This window comes from Rhinopithecus bieti, unplaced genomic scaffold, assembly GCF_001698545.2.
Source record: "Rhinopithecus bieti isolate Rb0 unplaced genomic scaffold, ASM169854v2 scaffold_1304, whole genome shotgun sequence".
NCBI classification, from domain to species: Eukaryota; Metazoa; Chordata; class Mammalia; order Primates; family Cercopithecidae; genus Rhinopithecus; species Rhinopithecus bieti.
The window spans coordinates 645,208-673,139 of record NW_016803307.1 but is presented as its reverse complement, the minus strand read 5'-3'; the positions used below and the strand labels follow the sequence as shown (position 1 = coordinate 673,139).

Below are 27,932 nucleotides of genomic sequence, written 5' to 3'. Positions count from 1 at the left end.
CCTTTTGCTTAGCACTTCTTGTTGCTGCCACCATGTGAAGAAGGATGTATTTGCTTCCCCTTCAGCCACGGTTGTAAGTTTCCTGAGGCCTCCCCAGCCATGCTGAACTGTGTGAGTCAATTAAACCTCTTTCCTTTATAAACTACTCAGTCCTGGTTATGGCTTTATTAGCAGTGTGAGAACGATTTAATGCACTCCAAGTGTCTCTGGAAGACTCAGGCCCAGAGATTCACTGACCATCTCCAAGGACTCTGCACTGAGTGACCTGTCCTCTGTATTTTTACCCATGGGGTTCTGAAGGGCACCAGGGATTGAGCTGCAAGGGTCCTGCTTCCAGGAATCCCTGTTTATCTCTCATTTTTGAGTCAGAAAAAGGCCCCTGGATATTCGTGTGTAGGCTTTACTTTCTTGGGTTTCTCCATGTCTCTGAAAACATGGCTGCCCATGAGAAGTATTTAAAGAAATGAACTTTACCTATTAACTTGTTTAGCTCTCATATGAGATAAGGTGATGTAATCATAATGGCTCTTAATTTCAGAATGCAAGCATAAGGCTACATATTTTACACACACACACACACACACACACACACAGAGAATATATGTATAAACGTACACACTCACACTTAAATGATGTGTCTGTATGTGTGTGTACTTAGTAAACACCGAATAAATGCTTACTAGCTAAATGATGAAGCTAGTTCTAACCTGTGTTTGAAGAATTGGCAATTGGAGAGAGGATGTATGTAATTTAAAAAATTTTAAAGGGGACATAGCTACAGAGATATCAATCTTTTGAGTTTTTTTTTTTTTTTTTTTAAGAAATGGGAAGTGTTGGTTGCATAACTCCTTTCACCTGTAATGTGTCTTAACAATTTAATTTTTGGCTTGCAGCTAGTTTGGAAAAGTCCTAGTTATCATGGTTGTGTACTTTAATGTGCTTCCCTCTAGTGATTCCTGGGATAAGGGAAAGTGTTTTGCATGCAGTAGATGCTTAATAAGTATTTGTTGATTAAATAAATGAGTAATATTGGAATAGAGATCAGCAAGCAGTAGGTCATGATGGTTTTACTGTTTTATTCAGTCATTCACTTACTTACTTCACACATAAAAAATTGATCTCCTACTATACACCAGGCATGACTCTAGACACTGGAGGTACATCTGTGAATGAGACAAAATTTTCACATTTAAGGATTGTATTCTAAAAGGGATGGCAGAACATAAATCAACAGGAAAATATCCAGAGGTGGTAAACTATGATGGCACGTAGGCACGGTGAGATTTGAACCAGGGAGGAAAGGCCATTGGGCTGGAGCTGTTGAGAGTTACAGCCTAGGCCAGAAGCACAGTGCTGAAGCCTGAAGAGGGCAGAAAAAAATCCCAACCACTTGCTTCTGCCCTCTGACCTCCTTCTGATACCTCCCGTTAGATGAATAAAATGTGCGGCCAAAGAGCTTGAGTCTGGATGATGTAGTCCCTAGGGGACGGAGCACAGAGCAGGGCAGAGAAAGACAGAATATGATCAGGGGCATGAGGCTGGGAAATAATTATGTCTAATGAACATTTGTTAAACAGCAAAGGATTCTTTTGGCATACAGAATTTTCTTTGCTACTCATATGCAGAATTGTAATGATATAAATCATTTTTCAGTCTGGAACTCTGCAATAAATGGAAACGTTTCATTAATATTGCAGAATAAAACTTCAGAGATTACCACCATTTAGCTTCCTTCCCCCTTTTTCTTTCAGGAATCCTCTTCTGTTAATGGGGATTAAGAACAGATGCGTGTATGTCCTCTTTTAGACTCTGCATGTGTTCTCTTCTCCCCAAATTGTCATGTATTGGGAACCTGCTAGTATGGCTAGAATGGCAGGAATGAAGTCACAGATGTAGAATTTTCACTCAACATTCTTTTAGAAGAGTTTAGATCAAGAAGAATTAAGACAATTCCAGAAACAGAAGAACAAGGAGACCCAGGGAAGGAGGGGTTTATTTGATGGCTGTTGGGAACCGGATTTGTGCAAACACTCAAGGCTGGCAGAATACATTTAATACATGCTCTTGACCTGTAAGGGCACTGAATTGAGAAAAGTCTGCAAGAGTTGTCTGGGCTTGTTCTTCAGAAGGAAAAAGGCAAGGTATAATAGGGGAGCTGAGTACATGTCTTGTGACCCAGGAAAGGGAGAGGAGAGCATTGTTATGGTATGATCAGAGCCAGAGCAGTGTGGCTGAGGGGAAGCATTTTGACTGGGAAGCTCCTTGCTCCTTTGATAACCAGGTATGAAGATGACTAGCCATTCATTGGGCAGAGACAATGCTATATGAAAACTTTACCTTTCCTCCTGGACATGAAGACCTTTTTCATAGCTCCCTTTCATCTAAGTAGGCTGGATGGCTGTTCTGGCCAAAGAGATATAGATAGAATTCAGCACAGTGCTGAAGCCTGGAGAGGGCATAGATCTTGTCTATACCTGGCCTAGCAAAAAAAGATCCTGCTTAGTTTCCCACTGTAACTGAGAGTGGAGACATCCCCAAGATTGTTGTGGGAGGCCGTACAAATCTGTAGGGAAGCTTGGAGTAATGTGGGAGTTTAAAGAAAACGCAAAGAAACTCTGAGGCATCTGGCTGGTATGCTCAAAATTTGGAATGTGGCACCATTTGTTTTGTGTTTGAGGCTAGTCTAGTATATTTATATGATTACCAGGCTTGGAGAATTTTAAGAAAAACATTGCTGCCATTTAGAATTTCCTAGATTTGATAGCCTCAACTGAATGTTATTATTTAAGTACTAAATTAGATCAAAGGTGGAGCATCTTATGTTGGTTACATTTTACTTTCTCATTTGGAGGGGTAAGGTAGACGAGAAAGGCTGTAAGGGCTTGTCTACACAACAATGAGATTTTATTTCCTAAAACGTTTTGTTGCAAATGATGATGCACCTGTGACAAGCTGGCTGTGGTCAGGGTGGAAATGGGAAGATAAACCACACTTAACCTATGACTTCTAAATAGTCAGGGCTGAGCTAGACCAGAGTTGGGCTTTTCTCTGAGTTACAAAGCAAGTCTCTATTGATGTTTTATACCTTTTTCTTTCACTAGTCTTCAAGCTGTTGAAACATTTTTTCAATTACTTGTCATTTGTTGTTGTTTCGTCTAGGTGAATCATCATGAAAACTAAGTAGAGAAAAAACCAAACACCCCAATCATCAGAGAAAGGATATTTCAAAACTGCCCATATTTAGTCATTGACTAAGGTCTTATTGAATGCAGCTTTATTGATAGTGATGAGATTACAAAATAACACTGCATACATTTTAGTTCGTTGTTCCTTACATAGTACCAGAATGTTTTAAGCAAATGAAATTTTTTTTTGCCAAAATTCGCTGAATAAATAAAAAGTTTTAAAGAATATCCAAGACAAATAATTTATTTCAAATTCCCTGAGAGGGCAAATTAAATGGTCTTTACCCAACGAATGTGCTGGAGGGTAAATCTTTAATATTTTAGCGTGTTTAATTCTCATAATTACCAATAGAGCACTGTTTGGAAAATTATGCTGTAGGTTTTTTTGGCATGAAAAGAAATACTGAAAAGTAATTCCTTTTAATGCTGCCTTGTGCTGGAGAACCTATTCATCAGTGGCTGGAATAGGGATCTAGCTCATTCAGAGATTACATAAATTCATTTGGTTGTAACTAACGGAAAAAAACTAATGAGGTGATTTTAGTTTCTTTCGCCTAGTAACTTGGATGAGTTCTGAAGACACTTGGCCAGGATAACTAGCAAAAAAATAAAATTAAAAAGTTGACCTTTTAGAACATACATATTTCCAGGTAAACTTCTATTTTCATGTGTATTTGTAAAATACACTTACTACAACTGCTGCTCTACCTTAAATCATAGAACCTTTCAGTACTCACTTTCTTATGGCATCAATTATACCTCCTCACTCATAACACTTCACTACCATCTGATCATATTTTAAAATTATAGGAATCTGTACCATCACTGTCCTTCTATTCAAAACCATTCTTACAATATAGGAAGTAAAAATAAAATTCATTCAGTGCACTGAAAGCAACTAATGCATCAGGGATGACAACTTGGCACCGAGAACCTAACTAAAAATGGACAAACTATGTTAAAGTTTGGCTTCCTGGAGACTTGCTCATCAGGTCTCTGGCCCATTCGGAAAAAGAGAGCTTGAATTTTATTATTTCAGCTGCTGGGGAACATGCAATTTCTCTGATACATTGAACTGATGCTTTTATTTGATCACAGGACTCAGACGTTACAAAAATAACAAGTCCTTTTCTTTAATAAAAAATAAAAGGAAGTATATGGTTGGGTCCTAAGATTCTGGAGAGTAATTGAATGTAAGCTTAAAAACATACTAAATATTTTCCACTTGGGAAATCTGGAGAAACTAGGTTTCTAGCAGCAACTGCTTCAATAGTTGGTTTAAAGAATATGTTTCGCTTATACATGAAAGGGGACACACATTATTTTGATTCTGCATACTTTTATGTCTTTCAATTGGCAATGCAAGATGTTCCAGGATATGAAACTTTCATCAGCCTTTACATTCCATACTCCTCGCCAATGTGGTATGTCAGAAATTCTAACATTCCAAATTCATATTGGTCTTTATTTTCCTAACTGTTGAAGCAGAAGAGGGAACAGCAATGTACCTAAGAATCTGGTAAGCTCACATATGTCGATTTTCTGAGTTTTCAGATAAACAATGGAGAAAATAAGTTAAATAGTAATTTTAAATGATTTTTCCAGCTCTAACATGTCTCCAGTTTCATCTCTAGAAAGCCACTGCCAAGTTTTTGCACAACCTATTTTATCAAGCTTTGATAGATGAAAAATCCTCTAGTTTCAGTATCTCTTCTCATTATTCCATCATGTAATGTTACAACTGATTGATTCTCATTTCATTTCAAGCCCTAGGTCCTCCTTTTCATACAATACTTCTAAGATGTCAATGGGAACACATCTATTAGTGTGCATCAAGGAATTATATCTATTCGCCCACTTACGATCTGTAGTCCACAATAAAACACCTTTTCTCTAAAAATTAACCGTATACTATAGGCTTCTCAGTTGTATGAGTGTGTGCGTATACACACATATACATACACCAAGGCAATATACCATATCCACATATACCAAGGTAAAAGATTCTTTGTGTGGGATAAGGAAACAGCCCAGTGCTTTTACATTAATAATGTCTTGTTCTTAATTTACAGCGTTTGTAGCCATTACCTGAGTGTTATCATTAAATACCCAGAGACTGAACTTTTCAAAAGGGGCAATGATATAAAATTGTTCCACAAAGTGTACTATATGAACCACTTTTCACAGTTCAGATAACATATTTTAGAAATAAATATCATAACTCTAGCAACAACCTATCTACACAAGGTGGAGAGGATGAGATGAATGAAAACCAAATTATATTTCCATATAACTCATGTTCAATTCCTAAATAGCTTGTTTTATTTTTCAAAATCCAATTGCACATAACCCATAACTGATAGGCCACTTCCTCTCCAAAACAAATAAACTGTCAAAGAATAAAGTGATAAATTATAAAAAAGGAAAATATGTATCATTTACTACAGTCATTCCCTTTCCCCAAAACTTGGCAAACATATAAGAAAAATGCTATCAAGTGGATACACTTTGATTATAAATCCAAAGCTAATTTGGAGCAGATGAGATTAATAAAAATAGGACAGAATGAGCATATATTTTTATATATGTGAGATGAGTGTTTGATTTTTACTTAAGAAATCAGGAGGATCCATATGAAATGGGAAACAATGGCATTTATCAACAGGAGAACCCATTCATCCAGTTACTACCAAATTTACAAATTCCAAATGTTTCTTTCATTCTTATCTTATAAAAGATTGGGGCAAATAAAATTATTGTTATTAGTTGTATAAACTTCAGGTTCTCTAAGCTTCAAGCTAATGGTCCTTAGCGACATAGTTTTATTTGGTGATCTTTGCAGGTGTACATTAGGGCCAAGGTTGTCTTTAACCAGGTTGGTGTACCTTTTCCGGTGAGGGTAAGGCTCCCAGGGTATGTGAAATTCTTCTTTAACAGAGGACAAAGGATAAAATGCAAATCCTTCTAGTTGAAACAACCACATGACTTAAATGTACACTATAAATTAAATGACTCAAATCAATTCCTTGATTGAGAGCAGGATTTTATGGTAGAAAATAAACTGGGGCCTGAGGCATGGAAAAAGAGAAATGTCCGCTAACGCAAAGGTTATCACCTTTAGGGTCCCTGGGTGGAATCCCTATTCCTTTTCGGTCAGATCTTGTTTTAAGCTTTATTACGTTGTCATGGGATATCTTTCAAAATCCTTTACTCAATCACATATGGGGGAAAAATTGCGTTGAAATAGAGAATTAGATCTTAAGTCTTTACGGAGATTGACAATTTCCATTTTTAAATAAAATCTATATGAATATCTTCAACTTCCTAAAGAAAAAAGAGAGAGAGGAAAATAAGCTTTTGAACATGAAATCACTTACATAAACGTCAAGTGTACTAAAGTGTAGAGGAAAAAAATCTCAAATGTGGGTGTAACCGCTATACATTTAGGAAACATGCTGCCTTGGAACAGTGCCTATAACGAATTCTGTCTGCCACCCAGTGGCCGCTGAAATAAATTGTTTCTTTTGTTGGCCGTGGCCCTGTATTTTGATCTAAAAAAAAAAAAAAAAAAGACAGAGGTAGATTATGCCATACCAGGAACTTAAAGCCATCAGGACATGTGCCTCGACATATTTTACAATACAATCAGTGTAGTAAATGTTAAATATTTTCCTTTTCGCGAACTCAGAGGTTAACCACGTGGCTCTATGAATAAATAACGTGTTCTTTCTGCGTCCCTTCGTCTACCTGGGCTTAGATACTGACTGGCACAGAAGATACCGAACTGGCCCGGGATTCCCGAGTCACGTTGTTGGGCATCGAGAGGGTGCAGCAGGACACGCCGACGGTGGCCTCGGGTAGCTCGTCGTCCTCCGTCCACTCGTTGAGCTCGGGGCTGAAGCACTGGATGCATTTCTTGTACTTCTTCTCGCCCTCGTTCCAGCCCCCCACTAGGTAGGCGCGGCCGTGCAGCGCCGAGACGCCCGCGGTGCTCACTCCCACCTGCAGCGGCGCCGCGTAGCTCCACTGACCGGTCGCGGGGCTGTAGCACTCCACGGTGAGCACGTCCACGCGCTCCCCGCGCGGCCCCAGCTGGCTGCCGCCCATCACGTACACTCTGTCGCTCAGCGTGACCGCGCAGTGCCAGCCCCTGGGTGTGCTCAGGCTCGGCAGCTCCTGCCACGAGTCGCTGGCCGGGTCGTAGGCGCACACAGAGCGCGAGTATGCGTTGGCGATGTAGCCTCCGGTCACCAGCACGCGGCCGTCGGCGACCGCGCTGGCGTGGCAGCAGCGCGCCACCTCCAGTGGCGTCTTCGGCTGCCACTGATTGGTGGAGGGCACGTAGCACTCCAGAGAGGCCAGGCTTCCTTCTGCGTTGCGGCCGCCCGCGGCGTACAGGAGCCCGTTGAACACGCTCAGGCTGAAGTGCGTACGCTTCTGGTTCATGCTGGCCAGGTGTATCCAGGTGTTGAAGCGGGGATCGTATCTGGAAATGACAGTGAAGGTGTAACAGCTTTGTCGGCGGCAGCTGGGGACCCCATGTTACTCTGCAAACCATAGTGGGAAGCCTGACACTGCCCCTGCAAGGAGGCGAGGACCTGGTCCAGCTCCTCACCTGGAGGCTGGCGTTTCCCTCTCAGCCAGTAAAAATGTGTGACATTTGTTAAAGACAAAGCAGGCATTGACTACCCCTCGCCCCCGCCTTTCCTCCGTTTATAAGCACTCCCTTTATGGGGCCGCTTGGAGAAGAGCCCACAGAGACTGAGCTTTCAGCCCCCGTTTCCTCCATATTCAAATATCTATCATACAGCGGGATTTATGAGATGTGCACACGGGGGAGACTGGGCATTTGTGGCGATCAGAGGAGGGCACCGCTATATTAAAGTCAATTCTGCATATCTTCAGAGGCCAGCCATTCCCAGCTCCCTCTCACTGTTTAAGATACGAATTGACTGACTGGATTTCTCCATTTCTCGCAAACCCCTTATTTCTACACCTCTCTTGGCCATTGCCACAGTAAAGCCCAAGCCACTCAGCAAAGTCTTCTCCTGTCTGTTAGACTGAGAGCAATGGAACTCATGTCTAAAAGCATCATCAAAGGCTTAACTTTGGATACTTTTCTATTTTCCGGCACTTATTAGTAGAGAAGACTTTTTAGTTTAGGGATAAATATATGTATATTTTTTCAGTGCTTGGAACTATCCATGTATAAGCACTGAAATCAATACCTCAAAAAGCAACTTGAGTACTAATAGGTGTCTTTTCAGCAGGAGCAAAATAAGCATAGTGAACTGATGCTTTCCTGTTGACATAGTTCAGAAATATTGTAAATACAGAACTCACTCCTTCAGTCTGATGTTCGTCTTTGTCCCATGTAACTCCCAAATTGAACTTAACTATAGTTACAAATTAAACACTGAAAATCAGTTAATTGTGTTCTTTTCAATGCATACACACATATGGAATAATAAAGAATATTTTTCATGAAGTGCTACACAAATTTTCAGATCTTACTCATTAGTTACGTTTGACTTCATACTACTACCATGATATAAGCATGATTTTCTGAACATTTCATATAAATGGAAGTTTAATTTTTAATCATAAATATATAAAATAATATGGCATTTGAATTCCATTTTTCTGAAGGATGTGTTTTACTCTTTTACTCTTTTCTATATGTGTCAACAATATTGACACATTTTCTGTTATTCGGTTTTCAAATAAGTATTTCAAAAGAATTAGCTGCCACAGTTTTAGTGATCTCATTCTATTTGCCAAATATGAATTTGACAGTTGTCAGTAGTAGTCACTTAAAATAAATTTTGTTTTATTCTATTCTGTCTTACTACTTAGTGTTAAAAACTAAATTTGTACCTAATTTCTATCAAAAGTCAGTGTATTGTGAAGAGTACCCAACTAGAAATGAGTAAATGTGAATTGCCGCTTACTGGTGTTATAACTTCTCTGGGTATCAGGTTTCTCATATGTAAAATCAGAATAATTATATCTTCCCCGCCCACCTCACAGGCTTGCTTCAGGAATCTATAGTGCAAAATATATATGAACACACTTTATGTAATATAAAGTACTGAACATACGTAAGGTGGCATTACTATTACTGTTGATTTACTAAGCCAATGGACTAAGCTAATAAGCAAGATTAATTTACTTCTATGTTAGGGCTATTTCCCTATAATATTGAACCATTTCAGTTCCTGATAAAAGATCAAGTACCTGCAGAAATTGCTGACTGCATGCTTGGCTTGATTTCTTGCATCATTCTGGTCTTCACCACCGGCTACATAAAGAAATCCATCCATCACAGCCACACACTGATTAAAACTTTTGGCTGGCATTTCTGTAAGCTTGCTCCACCCATTTTCAGGGTCTCTATACAAAATGTCTCTGCTAAGGGACTTCTCAGTAAGGCCTGGGCGTCCCCCAACGGTGACGAGGACTCGGCAGCCGCCTCGGATTCTTGTTCGCCTAGATTGTAATGTGTTTTGATGATATGGAAGCAAGTGGTAGTTCATAGCATCTACGAGAAGTTTGTGACAATCAGCATCTTGCATCATTCTTGGGACGGATTGAACATAATTGACCAGGTCTTGTGCAGAGATGGTACCAAAGCGAATATTGCTCAAAAGATCTGCAGCGTATTTTACTCTCTTTTGGTCAAATTCTAACCATTTCATTGCAATCTGGAATGCTATTATCTCAGAAGGCAACTGTAAGTCATCATCTATAAGAAGTTCATTAATTTGTTCAAATGTAAGTTTCATAAACTGATCCGATTCTGCAAATTCAAGGAAGTTATCCCGAATAAATTTCTGGGCTGCTGCTTTTGCATTTTTTAGGGAGTATGTTTCAGCAATATTAACAACATACATGCAATTCTCAACACTCATCTCCCGTATCAGAAAATCACTGCACATCTTTACAAGAGTATGGATCTGAAGATAAACAGCGGCAGAAATAATGCTTCCTATTGTATATAAGGAGAGAGTGAGCTTTCCAGTGTAGGCATAAGCAATGACAGTGGCCAGGCCTAGTGGTGAGATATCATTGAGATCCACCCTCTGAGCTGACGGGTCTTTTTTCAGGATGTTGTAAAAGTACTCACTGCATGAAGCCATCACTGACTTATGAACATCAAAGGATTTGGTTTTGGTACCAATGACTAAGTCACATAGGAAGTTTTCCTGCCGCATTTTACTTAAACCTTCCAAGAGGTTGGGGCCATAAGAAGCATCTGTTAGTTCAGAAGAAATGCAGCTAAGGCCATTGCCTCCCTCTAGGAGCCCATTCAAAGCATTCAGTTTGTTTAGGGGGCTATCTTCTACGATTATAGTCATCTCATTGATATCGCCTTTGTTCTTTTTGACAGTCTTCTTTTTGGGTGCCATGTTGGCAAATACACTGTCACAGGCAAGAGCTTGCTAAAAAAAGAAAAAAAGACATAGTTTTATTTTAATTCTGCTTTGGACTTTGAAATACTACACTGAGAAAGTTTTTCATAAGATAATAGTTTTCATGGCATAAAATAGATTAATTTTAAAAAATAGATTTAAAGACATATTAAACTAGATGCATGTTTTACAGATAGGTTACTTCAGCATGAAACATTGAAGGCAATTCTAGGAAGATTTATGTTATCAAATGAAATCTCTCCATAACTGTATTGCCAAGTAATTATACAGAAAAGTGACCACGTTTTCTTTCTTTTTCTTTTTCTTTTTTTTTCTTTTTTTGAGACAGAACCTCTCTCTGTTGCCCAGGCTGGAGTGCAGTGGCATGATCTCGGCTCACTGCAACGTCTGCCTCTCGGGTTCAAGCGATTCTCCTTCCTCAGCCTCCCAAGTAGCTGGGACTACAGGTGTGTACCACCATGCCCAGGTAATTTTTGTATTTTTAGTAGAGATGGGTTTTCACCATGTTGGCCAGGCTGGTCTCGAACTCCTGGCCTCAAGTGATCTGCCCGCCTCCACCTCCCAAAGTGTTAAGATTACAGATGTGAGCCACTGTACCCAGCCAACCTTTTCTGATTGAGCTATACAGTAGAATAGTAGTTAATTATAATTTAAAGGGTTTAGTTTACTCTCATGAAAAAGTGAATTACAAACACTCTGAAGATTTTCCTCAGTAAAATACTAAAATTCAGGAATCCATATGAAATATATAAAATATTATGGAAAGATTATTTCATTTGCAGTAGCAATGAAACCTGTTATATTTTAAGAGATATACATACTTGACTCGAATTTAGTGAGACACGTATGATAAGTACTATCAGATTTTGCCAGAGGATTTAACAGAGAGGGACTCTACAGTCCTATATGAAGAGATGGATGTCAATTCAGTGAAATTTTAATTGCTACCTCTATAAGTTTTTTTTCTTTTTGGAAATCAATAAAATGGTTTCAGAGTTTAACTGAGGGAGTGAGTATAAAAGAACATCTAGGAATATTCTTTAAAAATAAAGGAATTCTTACCAGATGTAAAAAATTAGAGGAACTAAAATTTTGGATCAGGAATAAAAGAAATTCAGTGGAATAAGATAAGAGGTAGAAACCTCTAAATTCACCAGAACAAAATAAAGGGTAGAAACCCGTATATGTGTGTATAGATATACACAGTATATATGTGTGTGCTTATTTATATATTTATATAGTGTATGTGTGTGAGTATATATATTAGGATAATATATATAGGATAAATGTGGCGCTTAAAAATCAATGGGCAAGAACTTGTAATGATAGCATTAGGTCAACTGATTTCCTACTCTATATATTCACTAAAATAACTTCCAGATGAATTAAATATCTAAGTAACATATACACACACACAAACTTATATCAACCGGAACAAGCTAGGGATCTTGTTTTGTTTTGTTTTATATCTTAGGGTAGGGAAGCCCCTTCTCAGCTGACACAAAATCCAGAAGCCATAAAAGGAAAGACTGAAATATCAGAATATAGAAAAATAAAAACATGAAACAAAACTGACTCTTTAAAAGGCAAGCAACAGACTGGGAAAACAAGTATTTTTAACCTTTTGTTTTTTGAGATAGGGTCTCATTCTATCACCCAGGCTAGAGTGCAGTGGTGTGATTTTTGGCTCACTGCAGCCTTGACTTTCAGGACTCAAGCAATCCTCCCACCTCAGCCTCCTGAATAGCTAGGGCTACAGGTGCATGCCACCATGCCTGCCTATGTTTTTTGTATTTTTTTTTTTTTTAAGAGAATGGGTTTCACCATGTTGCCCAGGCTGGTCTCAAACTCCCGGGCTCAAGCAATCCACCTGTCTTGGCCTCCCAAAGTGCTAGGATTACAGGCATAAGCCATCTTGCCCAGTCTAATCTGATGATTTCTTTGGTGCAAATACACTCATCATGGCTGATTTCAAGCTATCAACTGCTTAACAATCAGCTTGCTAAATTTTTGAAAATTCAACAATCAGCTCTTGTGAGCCAGTGTAAACCAGCTCCAACATAACACTACAGAAAACTTATATCAAAACAGGTTTATACTAATTATTCAACAATTTTCTCTTTTCACTAGCAGTAACTCATGTACATCTTTCCATAGCAGTATATGTATAAATCCACCTCATTCCTTAAAATCGGTGCATAATAACACATAGTAAGGGTATATCATACATTGTTCAACTATTATCCTGTTGATAAGCATTTATGTATTTAGGTGGTTTACAATTTTTTGTTTTTGTTGTGTGTGTGTGTATGCGGGGGTGGGGGAGGGGTGGTGTATGTTTTAAATCCAACTGTAATTTCATCCTCAGGGGTAAAACTCAGCTTTGGCTCTCCTTGAAGGGTTATCAATTTGATGGGTGGTGTATGTGTTAAAGTAATTTTGTAGCCCTTCTATTGTATTTGCTCCTGTTCCTACTCATGTAGAAGAAGAGTAGCAGGTAGGCAGAAAATAGAGATGGTCTATTTCTTTTCCAGGGCTTTTGTTTTCTTCTTTAAGCTCCAGTTATCGTATTCACATTTATATTTTTTACAAGACTATAGCACATATATCCTTCATTCTTTTTTTGCAAACAATGCAAAATGTGTCCTTACCTTGTGAAAATAGATTATGAACCCACTATCATTTTAATGCTCAAATGTATTAATTTATGTGTTGAGTGTTTCCTTGTTGGATTTTCTGGAAGAAACTTTTGAATATTTGTCAGCAAGCGGTTATCAGATATCCATCTTGGTGTGGGCAGCACAGCGCTGGGAATGATGGAGCCGTAGCAGATGTAATTTATACTAGCGAGACAAGACATGGCAAATGCAAAATATTAATAAGGAGTTAGGTAAGCACAGCAGAGTAAATTTTGGGGGGAAAGTCCTGTCTGTGTTCCTGGAAGAACTCCTGTGGCCCATTTTTTTAAATTCATATAGATACAGGGCTTGTAAATGCTCATTGTTTTAGAGGAAATCCTGAGTCTGAGGTGTAATCTGAGTGCCTCAAACTGAAATGCTAAATATTCTGTTATCCATCATTAAGATGTTGTTTCATAAGTAGCATGTGAGGGTGATATTTAAAATATTAATTACTGATAAAACAGGACGTCTACTAACTAAAATGGATTCAGGCCACAGTGCTGGACCTGGGTCCCAGTGACTCCCTAGGGTACACTGTGTAATTCTTCAGTCACTAGATAAGAGACCCAGGAGAGGATGGAAGGGTGAGAGGGACTCAGAGAAGCTCAGGGCAGTAGCTGTTTGGCTATTTCAATTTGTTTGATATACACATAATATTTACAGAGAGATCTTAATATTTTAGCATACTTTCTGATCCAAATGGAATTAAATGAGAATTTAATAACAATAAGCTGTCTAGGGAAACCATTTAATTTTCAATATTTGAAAATTAAACAATTTCCTTTTACATTATCTGTGAGTCAAAAAAGAAATCACAGGAGAAATTTTGATAATATTTCAAATAGAATGACAATGAAAATATAACATAAATACCAATTTTACTACTTATCTTCCATGTGACTTTTGATAGATTACCTAGCCTGATAGATTACGTAGCCTCTTACAGTCTCCATTGACTTATTTCTTAAGAGAAGATAATAACAGTGCCTGCCTCTAGGGTTGTCAATGAAAGCCTAATGAGGAAATGTCTGTAACAGCATTTTGCAGAGTATCTGACAAAAAGTGAATGTTCAAAAAAATTTGAACCATTTTCATGACAAGCAATAGCCTTTGTTAGTTGTCTTTGGGAATAAAGAAAGGAGCCTGTTTAAGCTTTAGAGTGAAGTGAATCAGAGAAAGCCACCACATCATGGACAAGCAGTCATGAGGAGCAGGAGGCAATATGGGACAGTCACATAGTGACTCAGAAAAGAAGTGGCAAACAGCAACCAAGGGAAGAGTTCTGGAACATGTAAATATTTCTACGAGATTTTTAAAAACGCCAGGGAGAGAAAGGGAATACATGCAAATACACAGCCTGAGAAATAGTTTTTTATTTTGATAGGTAGGGCTAACCCCAAAAGTTCAGAAAACTTGGGGCATTTAGTTATAGGTTAGGTGAGCAAAACAACAGAGTACATGGAACAGATTGTGTATCTGGATTTAAGGATTCAAATAAAAAGGACTATTGTGGTGGGGTGGTGTTAGAATGGGAGGTTTTGCAGATAACATAAATCTTGTTGGGTCTTGGTAACTGAAGGGTTTTAAAGAGCAGCATGTATAGGAGGGAGAAGGTTATTAGAAGTAGAAGAAATGTTTCAAGTTGAAGCAGGGAGGCGTGACTCAGCCTGTCACATGCATTCAGAGATGGCTGAGGTCATGAGGGAGATAGTTGGGCAAGTAATGTTCGTCAATACATACAGGAGGTTGGATGCCAAGAAGGCTCGAACCTGGTAAATTCATATGCAATCCGGAAGGACTAAGAAATCTCCAGGAAGAGAGAGCACAACTTGAGGCTAGACGAAATGGTGAAATCAGTAAAAGCTCTCTCTGTCTCCATTTTCTTTCTCTTACTTCCTATTGATGGCTTCTCTTTCCTCCATTGCCTGACCTTCATGCTACTCCTGGTGTTCCCACTGTTGACCGAGCCCTGGCCTATTCCACTCACGGGAACTTCCATGCCCCTCTTTTTCTTTATATTCTCTTGCCCACGTCCTATTTCTCTAAGATCCCTCTGGGTAATACATTAACTAGTCTGACAAATGAATCCAAGCTAACCAGTTAATGGGCAGATCTACTCTTTTTCCCAGATATGCATGGTTTTTGTTTTATAAATAAGTGTCCTTCTATGATTCACGTATAAATTTCTATCAGAATTTGTAGAATACATATATTCATATATATGTACTGACTTGCTGAATATACCACATACATTTCAGAAGAATTTGTATTCTGCAATTGTTGGGTATAATGTTCTATAAATAGAACATTATAATCAGGGCAATTGATAATGTTGTTCAGGTAATCTATAACGTTACTGAAAACATATAGATAGATACACATATGCACACACATATGTATTTATATATATATTTTAATTAAAAGAAGCCTTTTAGAGCCTGTGAAATTACTTTTTAGAGGTAATTGGCTTACTTAGCTTTCTCCAAAGTGGGGAGAAGGAGAGGAACAGGCAGTAGACCATTTAAGAAACTTGAAGTCAGGCTGGGTGCCATGGCTCACTCCTATAATCCCAGCACTTTGGGAGGCCGAGGTGGGTGAATCATCTGAGGCCAGGAGTTCAAGACCAGCCTGACCAACATGGCGAAACCCCGTCTCTACCAAAAATACAAAAATTAGCTGGACGTGGTGATGCACGCCTGTAATCCCAGCTACTCGGGAGGCTGAGGCAGGAGAATCACTTGAACCTGGGAGACAACAGAGGTTGTAGTGAGCCAATATTGCACCACTGCACTCTAGCCTGGGCAACAAAGCGAGACTTTGTCTCAAGAAAAGAAACCGTTGAAATCAAAGCCTGCAAGCAACTTTTTTGTGGCCAGATTTTCCTATCTATACTCATAAATTCAGTCTTTCTTTAGAGCTACCATGATATCTCATTGCCGGGTCTGTAACTCATAGGTAAGGTTGTCCACCCACCCACCCAAGTGTTCTCACTCTGTGCCATGCTCCTCCAATAAGGACACTGCTGCAGATCCTTCAGAGGAACCAGAGGATCAGGATCATTCCTTTGAAGCTGAGCAAAGCTCTGATGTTGACTTCAGGGCTGCAGAGTTGTTCATTTGTTCCTATGTCCTAACAAATGCTCTGCCTGTGGCCCTGCTCCTGCATCTCCCAAATCCACTGCTTTTCTCAACTTGAGGAGAACTGTGGTCAACTAATAATTAATAAGTCCCATCTTGTGCTGCAGGCCCTGTTACAGAAAAGACTAGCTCCCTCTTTATGGGGGATCAGAAATCAGAGGCTAAGTTCTCATGGGGCATACAGGAAAGGCTTCAACAAACTCTCCAGGCCCCTCACATTGGAGCCTTTCTGGATACAGACACAAGGCATATCACACTGGGTGCAAACAAACGCACACCCGCCTAAACACACAGCATACCACTTGATGAACCAGGATTTTTCCACAATCATGTTTAAGTTAAGAGCAAGGGCAATCTTCAAGGAAAGAAGTCATAAAAGGCCAGCAAAGTAATATATATGCACAGGAAAGGAAAGTGGAACAATTTAATTCACTTCCATTTGCTAATTTGGTCATAGTGCTGGGCTTTGAGGCTGATGATACGGGCTAATAGATGACTGGAAAAAAATTGAGTATTTTTAAAAACATATTAACCAGTAACCAGGTCACATGTGAACATGTAGTCGGAGCAGTTCTTACAGGAACTCTCACTGTTTTTTTCTACAATGTTACAAATGTTCACCATGTACTCCTAGGTTATCATCAATGATGGTCACAATGACAGTCAAAATGTGGCTGTGAGGAAGAGGTGTTACCAAAATGAGTTACATGTATGTGTTCATATATAGAGTATAACTTACATGCTGAGCAATACATTTTGAAACTTTCCATTCTTTTTGATTCAATTAATATTTTAACTTTGCAAAGTTGGATGAGGGTTTTACTTATTCTTTTTTTATTTTTTATTTTTATTTTTAAGCTCTCTCTCTTTCTTTTCTTTTTAACAGAGTGAATGTCTTACTGTCAGCTGCTCAGGGCGTCCCAAGCTTGGTAGCCAGGGCCCAAGCTTGGTAGCTAGGGCCATCAGCCAGGATATGATTACTATACCCTAGGGAGGGCTTTGACTCGGATTATGGTCTGCATGGCAATGCATGCATCTTTGCTAAACTGCCCATGGCTGGGAGAGTGTGAAGGCCATTTCTCCATTTTTCCTAAATCATATCAGGCTTGGTTCTCCCTGGCTACCTAAGGGGGGCTCTAACATGTTGCCTTTTGGGATCAAAGGGAGCAAGAACTTTACAAGCTTCCGCCAGGACTGTTGGTGGCTTGCACTTTTCACACTGTTCCTACCATAGTAGGAATTCTGGAAGGAGGAGCAGGTTTAGCCACAGCAGCTGAGGTTGTGTAATGGGATGAACAGCTATTTGGAGGCACTGCCAGTCCCTTCCCTTTTTGGGTCAAAGAAAAGACTTTGCACAGGATGCAGAGGGTTGTAGAAGGATCCCTATGCTATTTGAGCTATCCTTTCATTCTGTGGAGGAAGAGAATTCACCTTCCCTGGCTATGAACTCCACAGTCTCTCTCCCTCTGCTCTATCTGCTATCACGTAGAGCAGCCTCTTGACTACCCTGAAAGAGCTGCTTATTAGAAACTGGGCAGAAGGGTAACAGAGAGGCAATTCCACACTCCCCTCCCCATGCCCACTGCAGATCCTGGCTCTTGGGCCATTTCTAGTGCCATGTATTCAACACCTGATAAGCAGTTGGGTAGAATTATGTAAATCATCACATTGTTCATCATCTTTTCTATCTGCCAAATTTAAGTATATTAATTCTTAAATATACATCACCAAGCAGGAATCTGTGTTATGTATTTAATGTAAATGGATAGCTCCATTTTCACCTAAAAAGACAGTTATATAGCTAGCATTTATTAATTGAGAGTGTACTATGTGCTGGGCCCTGGGTTAAGTACTTTACATAATTTTAGTTTTTAAATTTAAATATTACAGATATCCTAAAAGTTAGCTTATATTATGTTCATTTTAAAAATGAAGAAATTAAGAATCAGAAAGAGTAAAAAAAAATTGTCCAAGATCACATAAGTAAGTGTACAGTGTGTGCTGGGGCAAAAATTCAAACCCATGGAAACCCTGGCCCCCTATATTGTCTTCTTTAAATCCAGGGTAGGATAAAAACTGTAGTAGGTTAAAAGTTAGCTTTTTCTAACACGGGAGGATAGAGATAGTGCAAGGCATAGTTGGTGTTTATAAAATTAAAATTTTGATATGGAGAACATGAAATGGTTCGTTCTGGTTCCAAATACTGGAATAAAAGAGTTACCTTTTTGAATGTAAAATAAATTTGTTTGGGGACACATCGATCCTGTGGATTTCTTTATCTTATCAAGGGTAGTAAGAATGTGAAAATCCAATAGATTAGATAAGCCAAATAAATAGGGACAAGGAGGGCTTGCATGGCTTTGTTTATCAGACAATCAAGCACTTCCTTTAGAAGTATTAGACTGAATATGAAATTATCATTTTTTGTTTAAAAGCAAATACTTTCAATTTCATATGGTTCCACTTAGCTAGAGACTGTGCCTAACTTTATCTATAAAGAATACAGACTCTATGCACAAAGTTAACTACAATTCTGTTCTCTAAGGCTGGATATAGGACACAAGGACACAGTACAAAAGTTTTTGTTTGGGTTTTGTTGAAAACTTTAGTAAAGTGGCTCTTTTTCTTTCCTAGTATTTTGTGTATTGGAGGGAGAGGAGGTTAGAAATTGAGTTTTTAATCATCACAGAACTGAAAATTGGGTTTTGGTGTTCATTCTGCTCTAACTGCTTGATAGACCTATTTCAGAACGTTCAACCTATCAGGATTTCAGTTTAATCATCTGTCAAACAAAGAGATGCATTACTTTTGCTTCTATAATTTTGCAGAGAGTTATGAATACACAGCTGACTTTTGCTGTCAGAATTGTCAAAATCTGTTCCTACATCAAATGTCCCTTTAATATGGCCTTCCATATCTCTAGAATCTACTCATTATCAGATAGGGATGAACTGACTGAGACAAGGTTTCTTTACATGGGATCTATATGTCTGGGTCTGAACAGCTAGATTTAGCAAATAAAAATACAAGATGTCAAGTTACATGTGAATTTCAGATAAACTATGAACCATATTTTAGTATAGGTACATCCCAGGCAGTGTTGGGGACATACTTATACTAAAAGTTGATTTGTAGCTTACCTGAAATTTGAATGTAGCTGGATGATCTGACTTGTACCTGGCATTCCTGATCTAGGTTGGGTATCAGGTGAGTCCATGAGTCCTATGGGATAGTCTGAAACATACTGTGTGCATGTGTTTATGTGTACTTTCCACACAGTGGGCTCCGCGTTTTCATGAGATCCGTAACCCGAAATAGATCCAAAATGACTGGACTGAGAATAACACTGCCAAACGATGGCACATAATTGGACCCTTGTCTGTAAGTGGGCAAGTCCTTGTGAAAGCATGGCACTTAAATTCTTCCTGGCCCCAACTGATTCCAGAAGAAGGCCCCCAGAACTGGTTACAGAAAAGAGTTGTTACTTCATATTTGAGAACATTTTCCTTCCCACTGCCCTGCACCCATGCTTCCTGGGAGAGAGTCCACAACAGGGCAAGCTGAAAAGCCATGTGTGCTAAAGTGTCACTGTCACTCTCATGCCAGTATGAACTGGGATCCCAGAATGTCTTTTTGCCAAAGGGGCGAATCAGCTGCTCCTGCTCCCTGTCCTGGCCACATTCCTATCGCTGCATCTGTCGGGGCTCATCAGCCCTACCTCCAAGAATAGAAACCCTCCTGGCTTCTGTCGCTTGCCATTTTAAGTCCAGCCTCGGGGTGATGGGGGCGGGGGGTGGTTTCCACTTTACCATTACACTTCCAACATGATTTTAAATATAAAATATATGTCAGCATAATGACATGTGCACATTTAAGACAAATACCTATTTTTTAGCCAAACAACAAATTTGGTTTTTTTTTCTTTTTTCCAGAAAGGATATTTCCATTTTGTCAATAGGTTATATTTCTGGGAATTCAGAGTTGTCTGATATTTGTGCTACAGATTTAGTTAAAACTGGTAACATTTTATCCAAACTGATCAGTACCGAATGTTAAAATGATTCTTGATAAAAATAAAGATAGAATTCTAAACTTTGTGAACAAAGCCTAAGAATTTTCCCTCCTTCTCCTTCTCCATAAAGTAGTGAAAGAAAAATATATCTTAAGCTTTAGAGATTTAGAATTTTTGTTAGAAATTACAGGTGGTTTTACGTTTATAGTGCATCACTGTCATGCATTTCTGTTACTGTGACATTCTCCTAACACACTACATTTCTCAGATTTCAAAAAAATGTTTTCTGTCTCCCAACTTCAGATTAGGGACATGAACCACCTGACCCAGCTGTAGACTCCCTTCAGTAAAATAGCTCTACAACCACAAACACTCAGCCCACCCTCTCCCACCCACACATCCACACACACCCCAGGATCCAGAAGGCAGGAATTGGAGACTCTGGTCCCAGCTCCTTACCCTCCTTGGGTGAAGTGGCAGGTCAACTGGAGATGATGAAGTTTTAGCAGGAGACTCCTCTTGGGAAGGGATCTGTGGAGACAGAGAGAGGGAGAAGGAAAATCCAGTGGGGAGCCACCAGCAGCCACCTGACAAGACCCGGCTGCAGCAATTTTTAGAGTGACCCTTTGCCGTCCCACTGGATAAGGCAGGCCGAGCCTGCGCTTTGGCCGGGAGCACAGCAGCGAGCGCCCTCCTCTTTGGCCTTCAACTCTCCGGGCCAGCCGGGGGCAGGGGGCGGGGCTCCGGTTGGTGGAGAGGGGTTGGGTTTCTTGACTTGACCGGCTGCTCAAAAATAAAAAAGAAAGAAAGAAAGTCAAGAGCTCAATCAACCTGTGTGAGAGGAAAGAAAATTAACTCGATGGGTGTTTAATTGTTGGAAGCAGGGATTCTAGTAGAGTAAGGAGAAGGGAAGGCTGTGGATTAAAAATTAGTTTTTGGAAAGGTAATTAGCCTGGTCACCTACGGTCTTTTGAGAAGATAGTGGTTGTAAATAGCCTGTTCTTTATAAGAGGAGCACTTATCTACCAGACATGGTACTTTCTACAGCACCTCACATGTGGTTCTAACATTATAAGGTTCATTTTATAGTTTAATAACGTGAGGTTTATGGCCAGCGATTTTCCCGTGATCACAGAGAGGTCTGAGATTAACACACACTCTAGTACACATGCAGGTTGGGAAATATCTACCTTGGCAACACTTCATGAGAAAAAAAAATTTAAGGATTGTAATTGACTAAAAACTTTTAATGAGCACCAAGAGTGTGAAATGGTTGCTTAAAAAGTTAGCATGATATTAAGCTACAATAATAGAAAAATAGTTCATGGAAAATAAATGTTCTAATTATTCTTCATTAGTCAGACGATGTATTAAGCATCGCTTTGCCATCTTGGCACTCTGAGAACTTACTCTTCATCCTACAGAAGATAACTGGAACAAAAACCTTCAGCGGTAGTGCATGTTGGAAACATCTGAAGAGAAGTATGACAAAGAGAGGAATTTTAAGATAGGTGAGACTCCTGAGAGCAAGTGCTGTGGGGGCTGTTGTACAGCAAGAGGATTCAACCAAAATTTCTGTAGCCTAAAATGTCAAAATTTTTAATGGGCAGTAATTCTGGGGGAATGCCTTAAAATAAAGAAGAGTGCAGGTAACAGCTGGCTTCTAATGATGAAAATGTCAGCCTTGTAAAAGAGCCAGTTCTCTATAATTAGAAGGGTGGAAGTAAAAGAAGTTGCAGGACTGGTGTGACATTGAAGGGTCTCTGTCTATGGCTGGGGGCTTCACTACGTCATCTCTGATATCTTTCCGACTCTAAGTCTCTTTGATTCTACATGCACCGGTCTCCAGTTCACCTGAGACTCTCATTTCACTGGATAGCATCTGTCTATTGATTACTTCTGTTGGAATTCCCAAGTTTTCAGTAGGAAAAACTATTTTGATTTTTTAAAAATTATTTGCTTCCACCCATAGATCTCCAGCACAGAATGTGCTGGGAGTAAATCAAAGAAGTTTATATTATGGTTTGCTTCTAAGCAATTCTACTTGGTCCCACCTCCTTGACTCAGGTAAAGTGTCAGAATATTCCATCTTTTTTTTTTTTTTTTTTTTTTTGTAGAGACAGGGTCTTACTATGTTGTCCAAGCTGGTCTCAAATTCTTGGTCTCAAGTGATCTTTCTGCCTTGGCCTTCAATCTTGTTTTATTATCATAAAAGTGAGCCTTATATCAGTATTTATGATAATGATGATATAATGATAGAAAGGGCCTTCAAGAAGATGTTGGTACCAATATTATCATCTTCAAGGGTTCAGGACTATTAATTCCAGTTTTACTGGAACATCACTGAGATGCTCCTTTCAATAGAATATAGTTTAATGTTAAGATATGAACACAAGTGGAAGAATAAAAGGCAAAAGATGGAAAATCTATGACACTTTAAAAAATCATTTTCAGAGTAGCTACTCTCTGTAACCATTCAACTACTGCCGTGGTAGATACACTGGAAACACAGCTTGGAACAGTAGGTTATAGTGAAAACTAAGAAATTTTGTCTTCATCTTTAAAGCAATGAGCCTACCAATTGGAGCATATTTAATAAAAAAGAGGGCCATGATGAGATTGGCATTTTAGAATGAACATTCTATAATTTGGGGGTGTAACCTTAATGGAATTTAGATTGAGCAATTATTTGTTTCTATTGCTACTACCTGTCTCTCTTCCACCAACCTCCCAATACCCTCTGCCATACAGCCAGCTCAAATGTAAGCTCCATGAAGGCAGGGATTTTTAGCTGTCCTAACAGCAGACTTTCTCTTTTGCTGGCTTTGATAAAACCCAGTGCCAGGTTGGAGATGCCCAAGCAAGAAGCAGCCATCTAGAAACTAAAGCCTTCAGTTCAACATCCCAAAAGATGATGACAATCATCTTTTAGTGAACCTGGAAGTCAGTCCTTCCCCAGTAAGCCTTCAGTTGAGGTCCCAGCCCTGTCTAACACCTTGATTGAAGCCTTGTGCGAGAGCCTAAAGCAGAGGACCTAGGGAAGCTCTGCCTCCATCCCTGATCCAAAGAATCAGTGAGCTAATAAATGCATGTTGTTTTAAGCTGCTAAGTTATACAGCACTAGGTGACTAATATGGTATGCTTCTATTTGCCTTTTACTAGTTTAATTCTTGCAGCATCTTTGCCAGATAAAATTCCTGTTTTATATATAAGAAAACAAAGGCTGTTTTAACTTGTTCCAGATCACATGGCTGGTAAAGGATGGAGTCAGAATTTGGACCCAAGTTGTCAGGCTCCCAAATGTGCTCTCTTGATTACTTGACTTTACACGAAGGCAGTGGCTGGGTCTGATTTGTTCACAGTTGTCCCATTCTCTAACATAGTGTATGGCACATAGTAGATTCTCAATAATGGTTAATTTCTTAATCTAGAACATTGCTAACTGAATGATGAATAGATTTATTTTGTTCATGCAAGATAATTTTATAAGCATTTTCAAAAAGTATAATTGTGCCTGTTTGGTCTCAGAGGTTTCTTCTTGTTTTGTGGTATGGCTTCTTCAGGGCCACATACTAATTGACTGAAATTTACAGGTGCATTTCAGTGTGTAGAGTAGTGTAATATAAACATGATGCAAGCTGCATGTGTAATTTTAAATGACCTAGGGGTTACTTTTAAGAAGTAAAAAGAGGCCGGGCGTGGTGGCTCACGCCTGTAATCCCAGCACTTTGGGAGGCTGAGGCAGGCAGATCACGAGGTCAGGAGTTTGAGACCAGCCTGAGCAACATGGTGAAACCCCGTCTCTACTACAAATACAAAAATTAGCCAGGTGCCGTGGTGCACGCCTATAATCCCAGCTACTCAGGAGGCTGAGGCAGGATTGCTTGAACTTGGGAGGTGGAGGTTGCAGCAAGCCAAGATCACACCACTGCACTCCGGCCTGGGCGACAGAGTGAGACTCCATCTCAAAAGAAGAAGTAAAAGAAACAGGTGACATTTATTTTAATAAAACATTTTATTGAAGTCAATATATCTATATTAATATTTTAATACGTAATTAATATAAAAATTAGTAATGGGATATTTTACATTCAGAATAAGTACTACAGCTTCAAAATTTGGTCTGGTTTTTACATTTTTTAGTATATTTCAAGTGCTGAAACTTGGATATTCCCTATTACAAGCACTCAGTAGCCATACCTGGCTAATATTGGAAAGTACAAGTGTGTGGACAGTGCATGTGTGTGAATGGTGCAGGTGTGTGAACAGTGCATGTGTGTGAATGGTGCAGGTGTGTGGACAGTGCATGTGTGTGAATGGTGCAGGTGTGTGCACAGTGCATGTGTGTAAATGGTGCAGGTGTATAGACAGTGCATGTGTGTGAATGGTGCAGGTGTATAGACTGTGCATGTTTTGAGTGGTGCAGGTGTATAGATAGTGCTTTTGTGTGAATGGTGCAGGTGTATGGACATTGTAGGTGTGTGAACAGCACAGGTACATGGACAGTGTCAGTGTATGAATGGTGCAGGTGTATGAACAGTGCAGGTGTATGGACACTGCGTGTGTGTGAATAGTGCAGGTGTATGGATAGTATAGGTGTATGAATGGTGCAGGTGTATGAACAGTGCAGGGCAGGTGTGTGAATAGTGCAGGTGTGTGAATGGTGCAGCTGTAATGCTTGGACGGAAGAGTCAACCTTTGGGAATCTATGGAATATCCATTCCCCTTGTGACCGCTCTCTCTCTTATAATTCCTGGATACATCAGAAATAGCTCAAAATAAAAACTGAATTTTAGGGACAGAAGTTGTCTCAAAGTTGCTCTTAAATCATAGCTAGAACATAAATGACTTATCACTTTGGACACCTGAGAAAGCTTTCATTAATTTTGGGCATGGACCTTCATGTTTTTAAAACTGGGGTTAATGAAATAGGCAATTTCATTTCAGGCAAAAGAAAGGAAAGGTTAAGAGAACAAAATTGCCCAAGATTTGGGTTATTAGAAGGTGAGACTTGAGAAGGTGACCTTTTAGCAATGACGATATTAGGTTTTTGGTTGTACAAAGTAATTGAGGAGCCAGAAAGGCCAGGAGCCAAATAGGCAGTGGAAAGGTGAAGCAGACAGATTTTACTTCCAGCTGCCCCACATCTGAACTTCTTTCCTATGGTGGTACATTTTCCCACTGTGTGAGGTCACGCAGAAAGCAGAGTCTGTCTTTCACCATAGAAGCCAAAAACCAGATGCTTCATTTGTCAGGCTCCTGTGCAGCTATGGCAAGAAGGGGCACAAGACATAGGCTTGACCAATCAGATGCCTGGATCCAGACTAGAAATGAGGAGCTAGTGATGCAAAGAAGCAGGCAGAGAGGACACTGTTTTGGCAGTAGGGGTTGCACAGACTGAGCAGTATCAGCAGCACTGGTTTGCAGGAACAGCACTGGCAGGAGGGCAGTGGTGGCATCCCTGGGTGGACAGCAGGAGGCTTTAGGACATGAAGCTGTGACAGAGGCAGCTGTGGTGTCTGGAGCTGTTGGTCTTGACCCTGGCTACAGAGTTTTCTCTTTCTTTTGCTCCCTCCCTTTTTCTGGCCTGGTTCTCTGATCATACAGTGGAGGTTCTATGAGCTGCCCAGCTCCCTTTCAAAGGATTCTTTCCTCCTCAGTTGCTCAGTTGGCTAGCTCCAGAGCTCAGCTGCTCTGCATAATAAATCGCAGGGGAACTGAGGGAGAGAAGCTGAGAGCAGACAGCCTGGAAAACAAGGAAGCATGGAGTTGGTAGGAGTCTTGTGGGAGACAGGGGCTGAGCTACATCACAGGAAGCTGCAGTGTGTGAGAAAACAAGGAATTACTGATGCCTGTGTGGTTGAAGGGCCTGCCACCACAAAGGTGCCTAATGATTCATTTTCAGCTGTTTGCATTTTGTTGCAACAAGTGCTCTCCATAGCACAAAAGTTTCAGTAAAGTCTGCTATACATAAAAGCCTGGGCGGTGTGTTGAGTGGAATCAATGAAAAGTCACTGCAGTCAGCACAGAGCAGACATGAGGGGAGAGCTGTGGCTGAGCAGTAAGGGGGAGTGCAGCAGAGCAGTGACTTGGAGTCAGTGGTGACAGACAGGAGTCTACGACCTGGGAAATTCTCTGAAATCCTGGCAAGGGCACAGAGGTCCCCCATGGCTGTGACTTAGAAAGGTCAAGCCAATTTTATGGGAGACCTCAGCTGACATCAGGGTTACACCAGTGTTAATTTATCCGTCTTCACTAAGAACAGCTGGCTCAGAGATCGGTCACACGGGACAACAAGTGCCATTTCTCATCTTTTATGTGGCAGAAGTAATCTTTGTTTGAAAAAGGAACGTTAGTGACTCCCCAAACAAGTGGGAGGAAAGTCTGTATTCCAATAATTTTCTGATAATAGAAACGAAACATCGCTTTTTTTTTTTTTTTTTTTTTTTGAGATGGAGTTTCACTCTTGTTGCCCAGACTGGAGTACAGTGGCGTGATCTCAGCTCACTGCAACCTCCACCTCCTGGGTTCAAGTGATTCTCCTTCCTCAGGCTCCTGAGTAGCTGGGATTACAGGCACCTGCTACCAGGTCCAGCTAATATTTTTGTATTTTTAGTAGAGACGGGGTTTCACCATGTTTGCCAGGCTGGTCTTGAACTCCTGACCTCAGGTGATCAACCCACCTTGGCCTCCCAAAGTGTTGTGATTACAGGCGTGAGCCACTGCATCTGGCCAAAATGTTGCCATTTTAAGGAGAAACAGAGAAATATGTTTTATTATTTCAAACCCATGAGTTTTAAATGAGAAGCAATGGCTAAGATAACTCCAGCAACAAGTCAATGTGTTCAAAAGTCTGATCGAATTTTACTTTGGAAAATAAACATGGGGCCAATCAATGAAATAAAAACTTTGATGGAAACTGCAGCTAATTTGGTGAATTCATACAGCCTATCCCAATAGTATCTAGAAGTGCTAGTTGTAGTTGGTCTGTGCTCAATATAGTTAAGAGGTTCTTGACGTAAGTGGGCACTTGCAAACCACATGCTCTGTTGTGACATTTTGGAGGCAGCAGCACCATTCTAGTGTAAAGGCACACTTGCAAAGGAGAAAACATATTTATTGCAAGGATTAACACATTATGGGCATAGTTTTCAAAACACAGAAAATATGTTTTTTTTTTTTTAATCTGCATATGAATGCTGAACTCTCATTTGCTGTAGCACCATCGAAGAGTCAGCCCTTAGGCCAGATGCAGTGGCTCACGCCTGTAATCCCAACACTTTGGGAGGCTGAGGCGGGTGGATCACGAGGTCAGGAGATCAAGACCATCTTGCCTAACATGGTGAAACCCTGTCTCTACTAAAAATACAAAAAATTAGCTGGGCATGGTGGCGCATGCCTGTAGTCCCAGCTACTTGGGAGGCTGAGGCAGGAGAATCACTTGAACCGGGAAGGCGGAGGTTGCAGTAAGCCAAGATCACGCC

At 40.0% G+C, this 27,932-nt stretch overlaps 1 protein-coding gene across 1 annotated transcript; it reads right to left on the bottom strand.

The window, feature by feature from the left end:
* Positions 1-1,052: 1,052 nt before the first annotated feature.
* On the bottom strand, positions 1,053-21,104 carry KLHL31 (kelch like family member 31). Its single transcript, XM_017872872.1, has 3 exons — positions 20,908-21,104; positions 9,423-10,627; positions 1,053-7,671 (listed from the first exon to the last, which is right to left on the bottom strand). The coding sequence occupies exons 2-3, from the start codon at positions 10,592-10,594 to the stop codon at positions 6,939-6,941; spliced, it is 1,905 nt and encodes a 634-aa protein (XP_017728361.1). The 5' UTR covers positions 10,595-10,627; positions 20,908-21,104; the 3' UTR covers positions 1,053-6,938.
* Between the last annotated feature and the right edge of the window lie 6,828 nt (positions 21,105-27,932).

Excerpts from the sequence above, each read along its gene's own strand:
- KLHL31 (XM_017872872.1), bottom strand. The coding sequence starts at position 10,594 with ATGGCACCCAAAAAGAAGACTGTCAAAAAGAACAAAGGCGATATCAAT. Across the intron at positions 7,672-9,422 it reads GCAGTCAGCAATTTCTGCAG|ATACGATCCCCGCTTCAACA; the intron begins GTACTTGATCTT and ends TGTCATTTCCAG.